Genomic DNA, 22,480 nt, shown 5'->3' on the forward strand with positions numbered 1-22,480 from the left:
CCAAAACTTTCTGTTGCTTTTCCACTCCCTGTCATCTGTTCCTGCACTAAAACATCTGTGCTACTCTTGTTTTTCATCAAGCTCATATTCCTCCAGGAATGGGTGTGCCTTCCTTACCTATGCTCCGATCAATGGTATTTCATTCTTAAGTGGTTTTTTGATATTCCTTTGCAATACTCTAAAACCTACTCTTTGACCAAGGTTTTTGTTATTTCTCAATTTCTCCTTTTTGTGTTGGATGTCATTTCCTTCTGTTTGCCCCTCTAAAGAGCTTTGAAATATTCTGGTTATATTACATTTGCTTTAGATTTATAAATCACTTTGATTTGATTACCCATTTTGCTAAGTTTGTCTTTGAGATACAGGCAACATTAATAAGGCAGTTTTTATTCCAGATACCTAGGCTACTTGGAGTGAAAAAAAAAATTTTTAAAAATGAAATAAGCCACAAGACACTTCAGTTTGCTCCACATTTCAATAAGATCAAGGTGATGGTTTATGTTTAAAAGTGAACTGCTAAATTCAGAGATGTTCTTAAATTAAATAACACAATCTGAACTCACAATTAGCCTCTTACCAAAACCACATGGCTAAATATAGGTCTTTATTGGTCTCAGGAAGAATACCAGGAAAGAAGGAAGATGTAATAGGACCAAGAAAGAATATTGAAAGGGGGTACAAGAGCCTGGTGTAGAGAGTTGAATTCATTGCTCAAAGAATGGTGTGAGAGAACTGAGCTTCAATATCAGGGCCAGTGACCTGGCTAATCAAATAATTAGAGTTGTAGGCAAAGTATTAAAAGTGATGGTAAATGATAACAAAAATAAAAACAAATGATAGCCATTATTGAAATGTGGTTATAAAGTCACCAAGGATGTAACTATAGATTTGAGCTCTTGATATTTTGGAATGGAAATGGGAGTGGGTGGTTCTGTTTGTAAACAATGAGCCGGAGATAAGAGGTCATGAGTGAAAGTTGCTTAAGGGCCTTCAAGCTGAAGATATACTATTGGAGAGAATATAAAGAAGATCTACGGATTTTAAGAAACATACTGCAACAATCATTGGCATACAATATACAAGTTTGTATATTGAGGAAACTATATTGGCAAAGATAACCTCAATAATGAATTCACAAGTATATTTTGAATAGTTACAGATGCAAAAATTTGTGCAACCAAATTGGGGACAAACTATTTTAAATGTTTAATGAGATGCAATTAATTAATAATTTCAAAGTAAAGGTTCTCCAATTTGAATCTGAGAACATTAGATCTGAAACTTGAATAAAAGCTTCAACAAAAGTAGGAGCAACACACACAAAATGCTGGAAGAACTCAGCAGGCCAGGCAACATCTATGGAAAAAAGTACAATCGACGTTTTGGACCGAAACCTTTCTGGACTGGAGAAAAAAAAGCTGAGGAGTAGATTTAAAAGGTGGGGAGAGGGGAGAGAGAACCACCAGATGATAGGTGAAATCTGGAGGGGGAAGGATGAAGTAAAATGCTCGGAATTTGCTTGCTGAGATGAGGTGACAGAGGGAAAAGAGGATGGGTAATGGAGAAGGGGGGGGGGGGAGGGTTGGGGGCCATTACCAGAAGTTTGAGAAATCATTGCTAATGCCATCAGGTTGGAGGCTACCCAAATGGAATATGTTGTTCCTCCAACCTAAGTGTAGCCTGATCACAACTGTGGAGGAGACCATGGATGGACATATCAGAGTGGGAATGGGAAGTGGAATTAAAATGGGTGGTCTCTGGGAGACCCTGCTTGTTCTGGTGGATGGAGCGTAGATGAATGACCCCAACAGACTTACTGGTGAAGTATCGCCTGACCTAGGACTGTTTAGGGCCCTGGATGGTAGTGAGGGAGGAAGTATAGAGGTGGGTGTAGCACTTATTCCTCTTGCAAGGATAAGTGCCAGGAGGGATGATTGGACAAGGGAGTCGCATAGGGAGCGATCCCCGTGGAAAGCGGAAAGTCCGGGTAGGGAAAGATGTGCTTGGTGATGGGATTCTGTTGGAGGTGGGGGAAGTTTCAGAGAATTATGTGCTGGACATGGAGGTTGGTAGGGTGGTAGGTGAGGAAAAGAGGAACTCTGTCCCTGGTAGGGTGGCAGGAGGATGGGGTAAGAGCAGACATGCATGAAATGGAAGAGATGTGGTTGTTGGCAGGTTGATGGTGAAGGAAGGAAAGCCACTTTCTATGAAAATGGAGGACATCTCCTTTGTTCTAGAATGAAAAGCCTCATCCTGAGAGCAGATGTGGCGGAGATGGAGGAATTGAGAAAAGGGGATGGCAATTTAACAAGCAGTAGGGTGGCACTAGGTGTAGTCTAGGTTGCTCTGAGAGTCCATGGGTTTGTAATAGACATCGGTGGATAAGCTGTCTCTGGAGATAGAGACAGTGAGATCAAAAATGGGAAGGGAGGTGTCAGAAATGGATCAGGTAAATTTGAGGGCAGGGTGGAAGTTGGAGGCAAAGTGGATGAAGTCGACAAGTTCAGCAAGGGTGCTGGAAGCAGCACCAATGCAATCATCAATGTGGCATAGGAAACCTGCGGGATGGTCACCAGTGTGGGCTTGGAACATGAACTGTTCCACGTAGCTGACAACCAGGCAGGTGTAGCTGGGACCCATATGAGTGCCCATGGCTACAACTTTTGTTTGAAGGAAGTGGACGGAGCCAAAGGAGAAATTATTGAGAGTGAGGACAAGTCCCACTAAGCGGAAGAGAGTGGTGGTGGAGGGGAACTGGTTAGGTTTGAAGCCTTCTAATGGGGGTTGGAGTTGTATAGGGATTGGACATCCGTAGTAAAAATGAGATGATGGGGGCCAGGGAACTTGAAATCCTTGAAAAGATCAAGAGCATGTGAGGGACTGAATTGGGGGGGGGGGGATAAAACAGTGTCGAGGTAAGCCAATATGAGTTCAGTGGAGCAGGAACAAGCTGAAACAGTGGGTCTACCTGGGCAAGCGGGTTTTTGGATTTTGGGTAGGAGGTAGAAACGGGAGGTGTGGGGTTCAGAAAATATGAGGTTGGTGGTGGTGGATGGAAGATCCCCAGAGTCAATAAGGTTGGTGATGGTGTTGGAGACAATGGTCTTGTTTTCCTTAGTGGGATCCTGTTTGAGGGGTGTCTGAGAGTTGGCGCAGGGCCTTGGCAAGGTGGAGGTCAGTACGCCAGACCCTCCCTTATTTGCGAGTTTGATGGTGAGGTTAGGATTAGTGCAGAGGAAATGGAGAGCAGTGCATTCAGAAGGAGTGTTGGAATAGGAGAGAGAAGTGTTAAAGTCTAGACAGGTAATACCCCGTTGGCAGTCCAGAGCAGACAAAAGAGTGGGGTGTCCAGGAAGAGGAGGAGGGTTGAAGACAGGAGAAGGGGTCATCGGTGTGGGGTTAGAGTCCTTGCCAAAGAAATAGGCCCCGAGACGGTGGTGGCAGAAGAGCTCAGGATTGTGGCAGGCGCAGAACTCACTGAGGTGTGGCCACAAGGGGACAAAAGTGTGGCCTTTACTGAGGACAGAATGTTCTGCCTCAGAGATGGGCAGGTCGGAGGGGATGGTAAAAACCCGGCATGGATGAGAGCTGGAATGGGAGGGGCAAAGGTGGTTAGTAGTGTCTGAGGGGAAAGGAGGTTTGGAGTGTTCAGGGATAATGGGATGAGAAGAACAAAAATAGGGTTAACTAAGAGAGTATGTTGAAATTACATAGAATGGTAAGGTTACAGTTGAGGAATGTCAGACATTTATGGAGAACAGAGTTCTCTGTATAGTCCATGAACCCCTTTTTTATTTTGAACCTATGAATACTACCTTTTATTCCTCTTTTGCACAATTTATTATTTACTTTTATTGTAACTTTTAGTTATTTGTTATACCCACACTGTATTGCTGCCACAAAACAGCAAATTTCATGACTAATGCCAGTGACAATAAACCTGATTCCGATTCTGAGATGTTTTGCAATTTAAAAAAGATATAATTTCATTCAAAAATAAAAGCTATTTGAAAAAGATGGTCCATCTTCTCACCATCCTTAATTTCCTTCTTTAGGAACCCCTTTACATTGCCTTCAAAGGTCTTAACACTTTCACAAATGTGTTCCTTTCCCTTTCTCTTTTTTTTATTGCTTTACTTTGCCAATGTCATCAATGACCAGCCTAACCTGGCTTTGGCTCTGGTTGTTGCTCAGAAGCAGATTCTTGAGGAAATGCAGCTTCTGATTCCTGTGCATTTGCAGATTTTGATTCAAATGAAGGTTTGGTTTCCAGCACATTTTCATGCGTAGATGGTTGATCATCTGATTTAGACTGGGAAGTTGCTTCAATTTCTTCAACTGCTACAGTTCAAATGTAGGACATTATTAAATAGGCATGATGATTTTATTTTGCCAGTCACTTTTTCACATACATATATCAACAAAAAATTTGCAATTAGAATACTGAGAAATAATAAAAGTTTTAAAGTTATCATTGTGGTGAAATTATTGCACTTTAGGCTTCATTTTAAAAGCAGGAACAATTTCCAATAAGTAATGCATTCTCTAAATTTAGGGAAGCTATGACTAATAATATAATTTTATCTGAATTTAGGATTTACGCTACAAATAAATTACAAGGTTACATTCCTGAAATAACAAACAACTACATATAAAGCTTTCTTGATCAACTATCTCTAGGAACATGTACAAGTTAAAAGCGTAAAGTTTTCGTCTACATTCAACACAATGTAAACCATAATGGTTTTTATAAATAAAGTAACATACCTTCATTTTCTTCTTTCATGTCCAGTAATTCTGACTGTTGGTTTTTTGGTTCTTTTAAACCTTCTAGGGCAGCTTGTCTACAAAATAGCACATCATAAAAATGATTTTGATTCCAGAGTAATTCTTGGGAAAAAATCTGTTACAATATAATTTCCTATATTCCTTCTGTATATCATATTTGAATATGAAAATGATCATTGATTTTAAATCCTTCCCTGGTCTTAATCACAAATCTCTCAATTTCTGTAATCTTCTCCACTCCTGAAAATCTTCGCATTCCTCCAGTTTTAGAGTCTTGTGCATGACTGATTTTAAAAGGGTGAATATTGAAATCTGCCAGTTTGATCAAGGGTTAAACGCTCCAGAACCTGGAGCTGCCTAAATGGAGTTTGTATATTCTCTCTGTAACCACACATTTCTTCCCTAGTTTCCTCACATATGTGTCATAATAAGTAGCAGATAAACTTCTATATAACTGTATTAATATTTTTTTTCTGTGGCTCTGAGGCAAATCTTATCCCAATGAATGCAAGTTGTGAGACATTATGAGCTAGAATTGAAACCAATGGACCTGAAGATAATTTACTGATATGGCAAGGAACTAAATGAGTGGCAGAAGACCAAGATTAGTTAAACAGATTGGTAATCAAACTGGCAGGATACACTTTGTAGTGTCCTGCTACTATTTGCACTGGCATCACAATTATTCATGGTATTTGTAAGTGACTTAGGTGACAGGGTAGAAAAGCCTATATCCATAAGATAACAACACCTCACACAAAATGCTGGTAGAACACAGCAGGCTAGGCAGCATCTATAGGGAGAAGCGATGTCGACGTTTCTCCCTATAGATGCTGCCTAGCCTGCTGTGTTCTACCAGCATTTTGTGTGTGGTGTTGTTGTTTGAATTTCCAGCATCTGCAGATTTCCTCGTGTTTGCTCTTTATATCCATAAGATGTAGCATTATGTGCAATGTAGAGGGAAAAATTCAATTACAAGAGATACACTTTAATAAACAAATGGACAAAACTGTGCCAAATAGATTTCAATTTGGATAACCATTAGATCATCTATTTAGTACCTAAGAAATGTTAAAATGTTTTTTCTAAATGATAATAACTGGATGCAGTCTAAGTCTTTGGAGACTGATTGATTCATTAACATAGATAATTAAAATGTGATATACAGGTGCATAAAACAGTAAGAATGGAATACGAGATTTTACTTCCATAAGATTGGAATACAAGAAGCAGAAGTAATGCTAAAGCAACAGTATGCATTGAATGCACTGAGCATTATGAATAACATAATGAGGGACTATAGAGCGAGTGCTATGGTAGTTATTGGGACATCAATAACAAAGGAAATTTCTTTATATTTCACCAGCTTAAAGACCTTAAGTCACCCTGCAGAACAACTCCTACAAAACAATTGCCAAGCCTTCTCTCATTAACAGAAGCAAAGTTCTAGATATCTCAGCTCTTGAACCATGTCTATTCTTAGTTCTTCATGCTCATTATATTAACTCAACATGATTGGTGTTGGCTGGATGCTATTATATTGATTAGGGAGCTCAGGTACACGATTGGTTCATGGCAGCTGATATTGCTTTATGACAAAGCTAAGCTGCATCTCATAAAGGACAGGTTAAATGCAGTTTAAGAATTGGATTAGGAAACATAGCAGTGAATACAGCTTACTAAATCAAACGTAGAAAGAGCTGACTTCACAATCTTCATGTGTTGTACTGGAAACGTGTCAAGGAAGTCAGAAAGAGGAGAGGTACCAGCTTTCTGCAAGGGAAATAGATGTGCTTCCAAGTAACTGCGAAAGCACGTGGAACAGATGCTTCTCAATCTGAATGCCCAGTGCCACATGCCAAACATTGCCACAAAAATGTAATCAAGGTCACTGAATCATTCGTTTGTATGAGCTATGTCATATGCCGTGGGCAATTATGGTTTTTCCAATACCATTTTTGTTCTTAGCAGATTCTCCTACAGAAGTGGTCTGCCATTGCCTTCTTTTAGGCAGTGTCTTAACAAGATGGGTGACCCTAGCCTTTATGAATACTCTTCAGAGATTGTCTGCCTGGCATCAGAGGTCACAGAACTAGGACTTGTGATATGCACCATACAACACCTACTCCCATGGCTTCACATGACCCTAATCAAGGTCACCTTGCCCAAGGGTGACCGGCAGGTTAGTGAGGGAAGGAGCACCTTACACCTCCTTTGGTACAGATATATCTCCACCCTGCCACTCTGAAGTTCAATGAATTCATCTTTAAATTCCACATCACACCAACCATGCTCGATTATCATCACACACCTAATTTGTCGTTCAAAAATGTCTATCAATAGGAGCCTTCTCTCCAAAATTCACATGCTCTACACAGAACCCCTTCTGCAAGACACATATATGTCAAAATTTGTTCATACCGACAGCCATGAGAGACACATCAGCCGTCTTTATGGTGTGGCATTCAATAACAAACTTAACTCTTTCTGGAGGAAGATAGAATCATTGAAAAGTTATAGAACACTACAACAAAGGAACAGGTCCTCTGGCCCATCTAGTCTGTGCTGAACCATTAAACAGCCTAGTCCCTTTGTCCTGCACTCAGACTAAACTCCTCTATATCCCTCCCATTCAAGTACCATCCAAATTTCCATTAAATGTTGAAATCAACCCCACATCTACCTCTCGCGCTGACAGCTTGTTCCGCAATCCCAAGACCCTCTGAGTGAAGGTGCTCCTCTTAAACAATTCACCTTTCACCCTTAAGCTCTGATCTTGTAGGTTTTCACAAATAAAACAGCAGAGGCTTTTTATTTTTAAGAAAAGCCACAGCGACTCATTTATTGAACACCAAAAACTGAACAGAAAGCATGGTAAAAGTCCTTTATGTGATTAGTTCATCACATGAGACCAGCCTCTTAAAGTGAACTCCAACCCAATTCTGTACATTTCCATCAATTACATTACCCTATACAGCGCCCCAACCCCCCAGAATTTGCTAATACCAGCATTTTGAACCTGTCTGGAGCTTGGATAAGCCATCCAGCTCAGGTCCTATGTTCCATGGGTGGTGGAACAGCAGTTACCTCTGGCTCGTCCAGAAGTGTGTTGACATGCTCATGGTTGTGTCATGACAGCAGGGGCATGGTAGTGGAATTCTCTTCAAATCTTGGTGGGCCAAGATTTAAGGTGATCTACTAAAATACATTCAGGTTTACCCTTCTTATCTATGATAATAATTTTTTCTCTCCATTCTAAAATGCAGAATGGCCAGCGTAATGGGGCATAAGGGGATGTCAGTGTGCATCATGGTGGATGAAAATAAACAGGGTGGAATGTAGGTCAACAGGAACTCAAGAGTGCTGTATCCCATGATGGGAGGTAGGAATAGGTGCAAAGGAATTGAATTTACTGAGGAGGGTGGAACGTTGTTGAGAGGCCGACCAGGCAGTTGTGACATCAGGAAAAAAATCACCTGGCACTCGTAACAGTTGCCTGTATACCAATTCAGCTGCAGACAACTACAGGTGCTCTTTTGGAGCTGTTCTGAGCCCCAGAAGGACCCATGGGAGATGATCATACCAACACTTGTCCATCAGGGAAGCACTCAGAACAGCCTTTAAGGAATGGTGAAACCACTTGCACAGCCATTGGAATGAGGGTGATGCATTGTGGTGTGATGTCACCTAATGCCGAGGTTCTGGCAATTGCAGCTCAGGGGTCTGATATGAAACGGGGACCACAGTTAGAGGAAATATCAGATGGAGTTCCAAACTGAGAAACACAGATGCTGATGAACGCCCAAACCACGTCTGCGGCTGTCATCAATTCTGGAGGAATAACCACCTGGTGGTACAGTCCACATTGGTAAGGAGGTGCGTGAATCGATGGGAAGGGGATAGAAGACCAACAAGGTCCACATTGACATGGTCAATCCATCACTCAGAGACCTCAAAAGGTACCAATGGTCCCTGGACACAATGGTTAATTTTTTGCCTGCTGGCACTCCACACAGGTTACAGTCCAATCATGTACATCCTTTCTAAGGCCTTTAGTGTAACCAGTTTCTGTAAGGTCATCCAGCCCCATGCAAGAGGTCATGTATAGAGTCAAAAACAGTCCGCCTCCAGCTTATGGGCACTATGGGGCAAGAGCGACCAGCTGAGACATCACACAGGAGAGAAACCCCAGCTTCCCTGAACTCAATGTCAGTCAACTGCATGCCAGTGACTGTGGTTCAGTAAGCCTGGACCTCTGGGTCAGTAGCTTGGTTGGCTGCCATGCTGCCATAGTCAGCCCCTATGTGTATGGCCTCAACGACTGACCATAAGAGGCAATTAGCCATGGCATTATTTTTCCTCTTGATATGTTGTATATCAGTTGTGAACTCTGATTTGTAGGCCAATTAGCGTTGTTACTGTGGAGAACAAGGGTCTGATATTTTGGCCAACGCAAGCACAAGGGGTTTGTGGTTAATGACTGCTGTGAAATGACAGCCCTCCAGAAGGAAATGAAAATGATGGACAGCCAGATAGAAACTCAGAGGTTCATGGTCAAACGTGCTGTACCCACAGCATAGTCTGAGGCGTCAGTAGTAATGGCTATAGATCTAAGTCTTTTAATAGAGTCCATACATCACTGGAAGGTCTGTGCTGTATTTTTCAACCCAAATGGCATGCACAGACAGTCAAAGAGGACAAACAAGGTTATCACAGCTGTTTTGGGAACATCCTCCAAGCACACAGGTTCCTGATGGTAGCCCCTAACAAGATCGACTTTGGAAAAAATTAACTTTCCAGCTAAATGAGTCAAAAAGTCCTAGATGCGTGTGACCAGGTAATGATTGGGCGTGGTGGCCTCGTTAAGGCATCAGTAATTGCCACATGGGCAGCAACCACCATCTGAACTCTCAAAAATTTCACTTTTGAAGGCTGCCCACTTAAAAAGTACACCTTTCCCAGAAAATAACCTGTACCAATTCACACGCTAGATTTTTTCTGATACCATCAAAACCAGGATCAGAATCATTTTATTGCCAGTATGTGAAACATACCAGAATTGATGGTGGTTCAGTGCCAAGCATAAATCACAGGATAATACCGTAACAAACAACACAATAGCAACCAACAATTTACAAGAAGCTGCAGCTAGATGCACTTCTTGCAGGAAGAGTCGTCAGGGACACTGGAGGTCTCCCTGCATTCCCACATTCTGAAAGAAGAGCATTCCAATATCCTGTCCGGCATCCCCACTGAGAAGGGAAGAAAGGAAGGAAGGAAGAAAGAAAGAATAAATAATGAAAAAAAAATCTAGCTGCACCCTATGCCTCTCCTTGTGGAAGCCTTGTTGAGCCAAAGTCTTTATTCCTCACTCCAACACTGGCTTTTTCACACAATGGCCATCTGCTTAAACCCAAGTTATTTTTAATGGTCCTTGCCAAGTGGCTAATTATGTGCAATTCAATGTCTTTTCAGGAACTATGGCATGCAGAATGTGCCGACTGCCCCCTCTCACTTATTTTAAATTCACTATCCCTCCACATAATCTGATGCCTCCTCAGGATTGTGGCATGCAAAATGTGGCATATAGTTGCAAGCACCTTCAGATAATTGGCTAGGTGTGATGGTGTGGCTGCATCACTATGCACAACCACTCCCCTGGGAAAGAAAATGCCATACTCAGTTCAACCAATGATCATTGAGGTTCCTGAGGGATGAAATTTTTGAAAGTGACAGCAATGAAAGGAAATTAGAAATAGAACCAGTTGTCCAGCCCATCCAGCTGAACAACAAAGTTTGGATGGGAATAGTGTAGTCAATTGTAATAAAGGCTGCAGACAAATTTTTATTTATCTTAATGTCATAGGTAGACAGTGTGGTGAAAAAGGCATTTGGTACTCTGGCCTTCATCAGTCAGGGCACATCAGTCTGGCCATTATGTTGCAGTTGTACAAGATGTTTGTGAGGCCATACTTGGAATGCCCAGAGTCTTTATTCCTCAGGGGAATTGAATCAGAAATTAGAGAGCAAAGGTTTAAGGTGAGGGAGAAAAAATTAAACAGGACAAGAGGTGACTTCTTCAGGCAGAGAGTGGTGGGTACATGAAACAAGTGGTTGAGGCAGATACAACAATAACATTTAAAAGATAGTTGGGCAAGTACACTGACAGAAAAGGTTTAGAGGGATATGGGCCAATGAGAACAGCTTAGATGGGTATCTAGGTTGGCCTGGATGTTGGGCCAAAGAGCCTATTTCTGTCCTGTTTACTCTATGACTCTAGGTGATGGACACAAAGAATAGCATTACTAACTTTGATAAGCTGCCTGATCATGTGCGAGGTTTGATAAGTGGGGCAAGGATTGCAGATCAAAGAGAAGATGGAAATAGTGATGGAGTTATAAGTGCCACATGAAAAGAAATAGAGATAAATGACAGAAAGTTGCATTGACAGCTAGGGAAAAGGGATCTTAAGGCATTTGACCTAGTGCTCTTGCACTGATTGGATGGGAAATTACGTAGTCCATTAGTCTTATGTTCATTTAACTTATAGTGGTGAATGCCATTGTCTGTTGGCCATTATACAGAGTTCATGAAGTTTGTAGAGTTATACAGCTCAAAAACAGGCCCTTTGATTCAACTGGTCCATGCTGACTAAGATGCTCCATCCAAACTAGTCCCATTTGCCAGCTGGCCCATGATCTTCTAAACCTTTCCAATCCATGTACTTGACTGCTGTCTTTTAAATGTTATTAATATTCTTGCCTCAACCACTTCTTCAGGTAGTCAAATCCACATACATATCACCTTTTGTGTTACAAGAATTGCCCCTCTAATCTTTATTAAGTCTTTCCCCTCTCACGTCAATCCTATGCCCTCTGGTTCTTGATTCCCCAACCCTGGGAAAAGAAGACTGAAATATTCTGAAACATAAAGATATTGGGAATGAATACCATGCCAGGAAGAACAGCCAGGATGAAAGGGAGGGATAGGTTTAATGACAGCCAGCAGTAAGAACAAGTATTGGTACAAATTGATATACTTACTTTTCAAGCTTTTTTGCTTCCGCTTCTTGAAGCCTGTGTATTATTTTGAAATCAATCTCATTTTTATTTAGATTGTACAGTCTGTTTAGGAGGAATTTTCCTGATGGTATAAAGAGATGCATCAAATATTATACTATTTTAAAATACAACATTAATTATCAAATTGGTCTTTCATGGAACATTCTGATATGATAAAATAAATATCACCTGCATGATTGGTAAAACTATCCTCAAATTTAAGCAGGTGGTTAGTCAGATAGTCGATAAAAAGTACAGTTGGGTGAGATCAATCTCAATTGGCTTACTACCAACCAATCAACAGTCTCCGCCCCAGCCCCTTCAGGTCTTTCTATGTTGGGTCAAATCCTGAAATTCTATACCCAGCTCTACTACAAAAGTAAATTTACAGGACTATGGTAGTTCAAAAAGGTGGTTCTTGATCATCTTCTCAAATCCAATTAACGTTGGGAAATAAGTGTGATGTTGCCAACAAAAATACATGACAAAAATGAATGAATTAAATGAAAATGTGATATTGAGTAACTTGTTAATATAGCTAGATTAAGCCATGGCACAAGAGAATGTATGTATGGGTTCAATGAATCAGAAAGAAGGGACAAAATGAAAGGAACTTCGTGAAAAAGTAGATTGGTGAGGGATTGGAAACAATGGACAAGCAGATGTAGTGGTAATAGCATTCACCGTACATTTGGTATGGACTCTGATTAATATAGAGACAATCTGGTACCATAGCATATTAAAGAAATAATTGAAAATGAGAAAAAAATTTTTGACCAAATATAAGTCTTACTATCCACAGCACAGTCATTAAGGGAATGGGACATTTCTGTGCAAAATTAATGATAATCCATAATTAAACCATAAGACAAAGGAGCAGACTTAGGCCATTTGGCCCATCGAATCTGCTCCACCATTCAATCATGGCTGATCCTTTTTCTCCCTCCTCAACTCCATTTTCCGGCCTTCTCCCCGGAACCTTTGATGCCACGTCCAATCAAGAACGTATCAATCAATGCCTTAAATACGCCCAACAACCTGGCCTCCACAGCTGCCTATGGTAACAAATTCCACAAATCCACCACTCTCTGGCTAAAGACATTTCTCCCCATCTCTGTTTTAAATGGATGCCCTTTGGTCCTGAGGCTGTGCCCACTTGTCCTAGACTCTCCCACCATGTGAAACATCCTTTCTACATCTACTCTGTCTAGGCCTTTCAACATTCAAAAGGGTTTCAATGAAATTTCCGCTCATCCTTCTAAATTCCCACAAGTACAGACCCAAAGCCATCAAACGTTCCTTGTATGATAACCCTTTCTTTCCTGGAATCATCCTTGTGAACCACTTCTGGACCCTCTCCAATACTAGCATTTTTTTTTAGATGAGGAGCCCAAAACTGTTCACAATACTCAAGCTGAAAGGAAGGCGACAGCAACTCAAATTACTGCACGTTACAGAAGAGCATTTCTGAATGCACAACCTGTTGGACTTTGAAGTGGATGGGCTATAAGCAGCAGAAGACCACAAACATACACTAAATGGCCCCTTTATTACAGAAAGTACCTAACAAAGTGGCCATTGAGTGTATAGAACATTATATGTCCATCATCTTTATTCTTAATAATTGAAAGACTAAAAATCCCAGAAATATTTAGTGCAAGTGAAGCAGATGAGCAGAAGCTGAAAAGCAATTATATCACTGGTATTGTATGAAAGTAATTACGAGCATGGAACTACACCTCTAGGTTACATTTTTTTTTCAAATGAGAATAGTAATGGGCAGAGAGTAGTATTGATGATCCTAGTCATTCTGTGCTGAATTGCTCCAGGAAATTAATACTGCAAGCTTAAATAATGCACCAGCAAGAAAGAGAAACATTATTCCTTAATTTTCTGAAAAGGAAAACTAAAATAAAAGTACATGGCATATTAGAACAGACGAAGTGGTTGGATTAGAACACTTTACACCAGGGGTTCTCAACCATTTTTATACGATGGACCCCAGGATGGGGACCCCTGCTTTAGATGGAACCTTACATACTATGTAGCACAGCTAAAAACATAATTTATCATAGAAACATAGAAAACCCTACAGCACAAAACAGACCCTTCAGCCCACAAAGCTGAGCTGAACATGTCCTTCCCCTAGAAATTACCTAAAGTTACCCATAGCCTCTATTTTTCTAAGCTCCATGTACCTATCCAGGAGTCTCTTAAAAGACCCTATTGTATCTGCCTCCACTACCATCGCCAGCAGCCCATTACACGCACACCCGACTCTCTGCGTAAAAAATTTACCCCGGCTTCTCCTCTGTACCTACTTCCAAGCACCTTAAAACTGTGCCCTCTCATGCTAGCCACTTCAGCCTCTGACTATCCACACAAACAATGCCTCTCATCATCTTGTACACCTCTATCAGGTCACCTCTCATCCTCCGTTGTTTGCTCATAGTAAAGAGGGTATTGAGTTGTGAAAAGTTAAAACCCAAATGTTCAGACATGTGGAGCTATTTTGTCCAGTGTTATTCATCTGTAAATTGCTTAATACTAGAGTGGTATTCTGGTATAATCATAATTGGTTTAATTATGCCACTCTTGAAATTTCAGTCACAATTCACCCCTGAACACCAGAGATACATTCCATGCAGACAAATATGGAGCATGTCATTCTCCAGGCAATATTCCTATGGAGTAACCTCTGGGAAGTTAAGTCTCACTACTGAAAGGTTATCCCACTGTTGTGTACACAAATACCCAAGATAAAATAAAAATACAAAATGGGCTGCCAGAGGCAGGTACAAGTACAACGTTCACAATAACATTAAAATGTACAAATGTTTTTTAAACATGTACATTGATAGGAAACATTTGGAGGAATATGTGCCAAACATAGGCATAAGGGACCAACTCAGGAAGGCACCTTGGTTGACATGGATGAGTTGGCCAAAAGCCCTGTTTCCCTGCTGCATAACTCTATGGCTCTCTGTAATCTCACCCTTCCACAGAGCTGCAAAATGATGTGCTAACTCTTAAACTCAATGCACAAAATGATGAAAGCAAATGTGCCATATGCTTCTTCACCACCCTGTCTAACTGTGATGCCATGTCCAGGGAACTATATACCCCTAAGTTTCTCTGTTCTGGAACAAATCCTAACGACTCACCATTCAGTGTGTATGTCCAGCCTTGGTTTAACTTACCAAAATGCATTATTTCACACTTGCCTCAGTAAAATTTCATTTGTCATTCCTTTGCCCATTCTCCCAAATAATCCAGATCATGTTGTAACCTTAAACAAACTTCTTCACTATCCATTGCAGCTCCAGTTTTGGTGTCATCCTTAAATTTGTTAATCATGTCACTTAAACTCTTATCCAAAATTTTAGAATATATGATAAACAGGGAATTTGGCAGTGATCCATGCAGCACACCAGAATCTCCATCTGCTAAAAACAACCTTCCACCACTCTCTGCTTCCTACCACCAAGTCAATTTTGTATCCATTTGGCTAACTCACCTTGGATTCCATATGACCTAACCTTCCACAGCAACCTACTTTGTGGGATCTTATCAAAGGCCTTGCTAAAGTCCATGCAGACAATAACAACTGTTCTGCCCTTGTCAATTCTCTTGGCCACCTCTTCCAAAAATGTAATCATTCATAAGTCGCGATTTCCCATGCACAAAATCATGATGACAATCCCTAATCAGTCCTTGCCTTTCCGATGTAGACAGGTTCTGTCTCTCAGGATATACTCCAATATTTTCCCACCACTGATGTAAGACTCACAAGTCTGTAGTTCCCAGACTTGTCCTTGCAGCCTTCTGAAATTAAGGCACAATATTAACTACACTCCACTTCTCTGGTACCTCAATCTGTAATAACAGGGACTAGTGCTTAATACAGAGAATATATTAATTTGATGATATCATAAATGTATTGACAAGCCAACACCATGAATGTAAAGCATGGATAACACCATTAAAGAAAGCCATGCACTGTTTTTATATTTATTTTCAAAATGTTCTTTCATGAATAAAGTTGATTTTTTAGCAGCTCCTTTAGTAACATCCCAACAATATCCAACTTATTTAGTCATGGCTGTTGCAAGCCAGCTTTTAACTCTTGCTGACCTATTTATCCCCACCACTACCAATGCAAACTCACCCCAAACCTCCCATCTGCCACCTTTCCTCTTCTGCATCCCTCAGCTTCTAAGCAACATTCCTCAGGATCCCCAGATTCTCATCATATCCTTTTGTTTCCTGTCTTTCTGACTCCCCAAATCTGGCCCTAGTGCCCAAGAAGACACAGAGAATGCTTAATGGTTCTTAGTACTATTGAATTTTTGAGTGACAGTCCTGTAATAAAATCAATGGGTGGAGTGTCATGCAATTACCTTTTGGCACAAGTTTAAAAGCAAAGATTGAGTTTGATGCTAAAATATGTAAAGTTAACAAGTGTCTCACATACTCACAGGCATAAAGGAAAGAGTTGAGAAGTGTTGCAGAACTTAAAACCAAGTCTAGAAATAAATGGGGGGGGGGGGGGGGAGGAAACAGCTGCTGTTATAACTTTTGTGAAACAGATGGCTGGGGATTTTGTTTTAATCATTTGGAATGGTGTTTTTTTGAATGGCAAGTTTCTGCCTATAATTACCTTGATAAGTGATCCAAATGATCAAAACAACATGATCATCTGAGGACATCAGTGATTTTGCTACCATTATAAGTGTAATGGACTTAAATTTTCAGCTCAGCAACTGCCATTGATTGGTTTAGAAACAATTATGGACTCTGCCCCAAAAGAAAGATATAATAAAATATAATTCCTTGCAAATGTGTGAGCATGAGAGTTATTATCTTTTGTTACAGGATGCATCGGTAATCTCTGTGGGATTCTGTACTCCTGTTTTATAGCTGAAAAAATTTTCCGATTGACTCATTTCCATAAGATATAAGACACAGGAGCAGAATTGGCCATTCGAGTCTGCTCTGCCCTTCAATCATGGCTATTTTATTTTTCCTCTCAGCCCCATTTTTCTGCCTTTGCCCTGTAATTTTTGATGCCTTTACTAAATAAGGACATATCAAACTCCGCTTTAAACATAGTTGTGACAATGAATTCCACAGGTTCACTACCTTCTGGCTAAAGAAATTACTCCTCATCTGTTCTAAAAGGACGTCCTTCTGTTCTGAGGCTGTGACATCTGTTCCTAGACTCACTCACTATTGGAAACATCCTCTCCACAACTACTCTATGAAGACCTTTCAAGATTCAGTAGGTTTCAATGAGATTCCCCCCTCCATTTTTCTAATCTCCAGTGAGTAATGCACACAATACTCATAATGTGGTCCAAACCATAGCACGTAAAGCCTCAGCATTACATCCTTACTTTTATATTCTAGTCCTCTCAAAATGAATGCTAACATTGCATTTGCCTTCCTTACTATCAACTCAAACTGCAAGTTGACTATTAGGAAAGCCTGCACTAGGACTCCAAAGTCCCTTTGCACCTCCAATTTCTGAATTCACTCCCCATTTAGAAAATAGTCTATGCTTTTATTCCTTCTACCAAAGTGCATGACCATACACTTCCCTACATTTCTTTGCCTGTTCTCCTAATCTACCCAAGTCCTTCTGCAGACTCCCTGCTTCCTCAGCACTGCCTGCCCTTCCACCTATCTTAATATCATTCACAAATCTGGCCACAAAGCCACTAATTCTGCCATCCAGATCATTAACATGTAATGTGAAAAATATTTAATCATACAATGACACCTGCAGAGTAACATAGTCATTGGCAAACAACCAGAAAAGGCCCACTTTATTCACACACTTTGCCCACTGTCAGTCAGCCAAACTTCTACTCATGATCATTTTTCTCAAGTAAACCATGGGCTCTTATCTTGTTTAACAGCCTCATGAGCGATATCTTGTCAAAGACCTGAAAATCCAAGTAAACAGCATCAACTGACTCTCCTTTGTCTTCTTCTTCTTGGATCCTCAGCTCTGAGTGGAGCATAGGCCATTGATGACCTCCCATCTCCATCATCCAAAGTTGATGGTCTGGTTGGAGTTCATTAATGTTTCGGTAATCCATTGTATCCACAGTACACAACATACGCAGCTTAACCACAGCCCTGTTGGCTGACCTTACCTGTTTCCACCTCTCATAATGGGGATGCAGAGCTGGACTTTGAGCTTTGTCAGGCAAGATTTCCCTTAAGAAAACCATGCTGACTTTGGCCCATTTTATCATGTGCCTCTCAGTATCCCAAAATCTCATCCTTAATAAGACACTCCTGTATTTGACCAAGCGTTGAAGTCAGGATAACCAGCCTATAATTTCCTGTCTTTTGCCCCTCCTTTCTTAAGAATTGAGTGACATTTGCAGTTTTCCAGTACTCTGGAACTACTCCAAAATCAGTGATTCTCGAAGGATCATTACTAATGCCTCCACAACCTCTTGAGCTACCTCTTTCAGAACATAGTCTATCTGGTCCAGGTGACATATCTACCTTCATACCCTTCAGCTTCCCAATCACCTTCTCCTTAGTAATACCAACTACACTGACTTCTGCACAGACACTTGAATTTCTGGCATATTTCTAGTGCCTTCCACAGAATAAGGAACCGGACAGGCTTTGTAAAACTTGGATGTGGCATTTTTATTTAACCCTATTTTACCCTTAATATGGTTTGAGTTTTCAAATGCTATCCTTGAACACAGCTGCGGCATCATCCGGTACCTTTCTTAATTTGACTTTCAGTTGACTCTATTGCAGGAGATGTGGTGTGTAAGAGGTGGATGGATGTCCAATCAAGTTGTAGTTGTCTCAGCCAATCATGTCCCCACAATGCTGGCCCTCCTGTTTTTACCACATAAAAGCTCAATTTGGGTTGTTGGTTGTGTATTTCACTGTTATAAATGCCATTCCCACAGAATTATCTTTTCTGCAGTGTAAGTTCTTATTTGGATATCTGCAGGCTTCATTTTAGTTGCTTTAAAATGCCATTCAAACTTATTTTATGGAATGACTGAAACAGCTGAGTCAGTGTCAAATTCCATTTTAATTAATTAATATTAACAAAATATGCTATAAGGGGAACTGGTTGGGTCTGGTGCCCAGAAAGAAACAGACAGCTTTGAGGCCTTCCTGGTGGGGGATGGAGGTGTACAGGGACTGGACATCCATAGTGAAAATAAGATGATGGGGGCCAGGGAACTTGAGATCATTGAAAAGATCCAGAGCGTGTGAAGTGGCACAGATATAGGTAGGAAGGGACTGAACTATCCAGGTTAAGACAGAATCAAGGTATGCAGATATGGGCAGGAACAAGCTGAAACAGTGAATCTACATGGACAAGCAGGTTTGTGGGTCTTGGGTAGTAGGTAGAAATGGGAGGTGCAGGGTGCAGGAACTATCTGCCGTTCATGATGTTAGGTTTCACTTAGTAGGAAATAATGACCTACAACCCTGCCAGACTTGACGTGCATCCAATTCAACCTACAACCTTGTTCAGAATTGTTCCTTTGCTCTTGAGATAGTCACATCTGGTCTTCTTGTATAGTCCTGGGTCACCATACCTGGATCCCAGAGATCTATCCCTCAGCAAATTACAAACCTCCTGGTTCATCTAGGGCTGATTCTGGTATGTACAGAATGTTCATTTAGTTTTATTTTTAGCATGGCGTGCACATATGATGTGGCAGCTTAAAAATGTATGCCATTCATATACTTTTACACATAGCCTGTAATAAGTTATTTAAGCGAATAAAGAATGCTTAATCAAACAATATATTTAAAATATTTCTCAAATACTGAAATATTAAATACACAACAGGGCTAAACTGGTTAATGGGTTCATTAGGGAATTTAGAGAAGGAGAGAATATGGACAAAGAAAATTAGGACTTACAATATAAGCATAACTAAAGAAAAGCAGAGCTGTAGAAAATACCCAGAAGTTCAGCCCAAGCTTGTGTAGAAAATAGAAAAACTGAACAGATATTATAGATGGAACATTGGTGAATTTTAGTTAGTTCTGAGGTGGATGTGGTGGTATATTGAGGGGCTTGAAGACAAACCTCTTAGCTATGACAGCAAAGATAAACCAGGAAGGTAGACAGAAATCTACTTTGGTAACAGATCCTATATGGAGTTAAATATTGAGATTTCTTTTGTGAAAAATGCCAGAAGACAATTTCAAGACTATTTCAATATCTGGTGATCAGTTAGCCTACTCCAGCTCCGTTTTGTTTACTTTGTTTATATCTATTACAAGAAATAGCCTGAGAAATTCTACTATGCAGCTTAACTCTATAATTAGAAACTATGCACTAAACAAGATTGCCAGTTAAATGCAGATGTCTGCCTGCTTCCAAAAATTACAATGTATATAATGCTTATACTGTACTTACAGAGGCTTCTGCTATGCACGCATCGATTCCAACTTAAATGAATCTTAAAAGTAGAAATAAGTCATAACTGTGGCTTAAATCCCTGCTCTTGCGGTACTTATTAGATACCACCAGGGTATCTAATAGTAATGGTACATTTCTTTCAAGTTAAGTTTTTCTTTCAAATCTATTTTTTTTAAATGTTCCTTTAAATGTTCACAATCTTCTCCCCAGATCACTCATTTGATCTCTTCCACAGACTGGGAGATGCAGGTGGAAGGTATAATTTACAATTTGTGAGCAGGTCTATGCAAAGACTTCTGTATACAATACTTTGGGATTTGTATAGGGTAGAATATCAAACTCTTGTGCCCTCTCACTTGGCTGGATATTGTAACGACATTTCACCAAAGCACCATCTTAAGAATTACTTGGCCAGAGATGTTACAGTCCTTACTAACATTTTAAGGATAGAATCTAAAGAAAATCACTTTGGTTAAATACTCACCATCATCCACTGCATTATATAAAAGGAAGATGTTGTCAGGAGTTAAACCTAGTTCTACCATTGCTTTACATTGATCTATCGTTTCAGGGAAATGATCCAGCACCCAACCCCCTGCCACTGGATGATCAGGATTGCTCTTTTTTCTTTCTTCATGCACCTATAAAATAAATGCAGTGGATTCCAGTTAATTGGGCCATTGACTTATTTGGGATAACTCTTAAGAACAAAAACTAACTGTAAAAATACCTGGGATTCCCACTGTTTATTTGGGACACTATACTGATGAAATGGCTCAGGAGACTATTGCCAAACAATTTCTAACTAACATCAGTCCGTGTGCTTGTGTGGCTGTTAGGTACGATGCCATGCTTGGAATGAACAGTTTTCAAGTAACATTAGTTGCATAAGTTTGCGATCAAAAAGCAATGATTTCCATCACTGACAGTTGGTGAGAATTAAGCAGTAAGACATATTGCTCTCTTTGGTTTCAAGCATTCAGAATTGGAAATGCCAGAAACAGCCAGGAGTGACAATGGAATAATTTAATTATTCCTAACTACAAAGAATTTGAAAGTATCAACAATCATCTTAAATGTTACCTTTGATCCCCACAACTTCAACAGACAGACTAAATCAGGTGAGGATAGCCAGCAGGTCTTATATCTTCATGAGATAGGGACATGCAAAGTCAGAACTGGCAGATGAGATCTACAGTGAGATCCAACGGCCAGGAAGGTGGTCCTGCAATGCCACATGGAGATCAAAGGGCATAACGAGGCTCGGAAGAAGTCATGGTCATCCACTGCCACCAAGGAATATCCCAGTTGTGACGTTTATTCGTACCATAGGATCTGGACCTCAGAGGTCAAGAGAGTGGAACTGCCCTAGCACAGCAGATTTTCCGCTTTAAAAGATCTCTCCCCCACCCCCCCCACAGGTTCCTGTCATCGTCAGATATGATGGACAACCACCAGAGTAGTATTGGTAGTGTTTTAACTTGCTCTTTTTTCACATAAATATAAAATTTGTGACTTAATTAAATGGTAGTTTGTCTTTTTTAAATTTACCTTTTTAACTATTTCCATCAAACTTTGGCTAATTGAGGAAGCCCCTTAATTGGGCCAAAATGTACTGGAACTGATTTGTCCCAATTAACCAGAATCCATTAAATATCAAAATACTACTGTGTTAACTTCCACTGTTATTGTTGAATTGTATCAGCTGAAGTTCACAGTTAGTAGTTAAATCTCTCAATTACAAAGCCATTCATGTCCCTCTGAACACAAACACCATTTAAAAATACTAATCTTTTCTTCTTTTTTCTAGTAATGTGGATGACCTCACACTTATCCACTTTGTATTCCCATGTCCCAACATGTCCCAACCCATTCAGTTCTCTAGACCTCCTTGAAGATTCAAGCAAATATAATTTATGGTACAGCCATTTGAGACAAGGGAAAATACAATAAAACTCCACAGTCTTCTTGTGATAGTCCCACTTCAATTTCTGTCCAACCGCACCATCCTTTTCTCAAACTTCAGATTTAAGTTGCTGCCGGTAGTGCTTATCCTCAACTTTATATTTTCCCATATTATGCTTGGTTTTGCCATCTGCCCCAATACAGCCCCTCTTTCTGATCCTGTACCTGCTACTCTTCCTGCTTGAGTCCTTGGTGGAAGGGCTCATCTCTCACTAAAGCAAAATTGTGTTGAATGTCC

The 22,480-nt window shown here is 40.3% G+C and overlaps 1 protein-coding gene across 3 annotated transcripts in view; it reads right to left on the bottom strand.

Annotated features, from left to right (window-relative positions):
• The window catches only part of ak9 (adenylate kinase 9), a 162,248-nt gene that overhangs the window by 79,131 nt on the left and 60,637 nt on the right, over positions 1 to 22,480 (bottom strand). For all 3 annotated transcript variants that reach the window (XR_012100217.1, XM_073055891.1, XM_073055892.1), the window contains exons 16-19: positions 20,762 to 20,918; positions 11,832 to 11,931; positions 4,768 to 4,844; positions 4,168 to 4,341 (exon numbers count right to left, since the gene is read on the bottom strand). Coding sequence is in view for 2 of the 3 variants with exons in the window: in XM_073055891.1 (XP_072911992.1) it covers positions 4,168 to 4,341; positions 4,768 to 4,844; positions 11,832 to 11,931; positions 20,762 to 20,918 (508 nt within the window). In the remaining variant the exon portion in view is untranslated. The remainder of the gene's footprint in view (positions 1 to 4,167; positions 4,342 to 4,767; positions 4,845 to 11,831; positions 11,932 to 20,761; positions 20,919 to 22,480) is intronic.

The sequence above is a fragment of the Hemitrygon akajei genome, chromosome 9 (assembly GCF_048418815.1).
Source record: "Hemitrygon akajei chromosome 9, sHemAka1.3, whole genome shotgun sequence".
In the NCBI taxonomy this organism is placed as follows: domain Eukaryota; kingdom Metazoa; phylum Chordata; class Chondrichthyes; order Myliobatiformes; family Dasyatidae; genus Hemitrygon; species Hemitrygon akajei.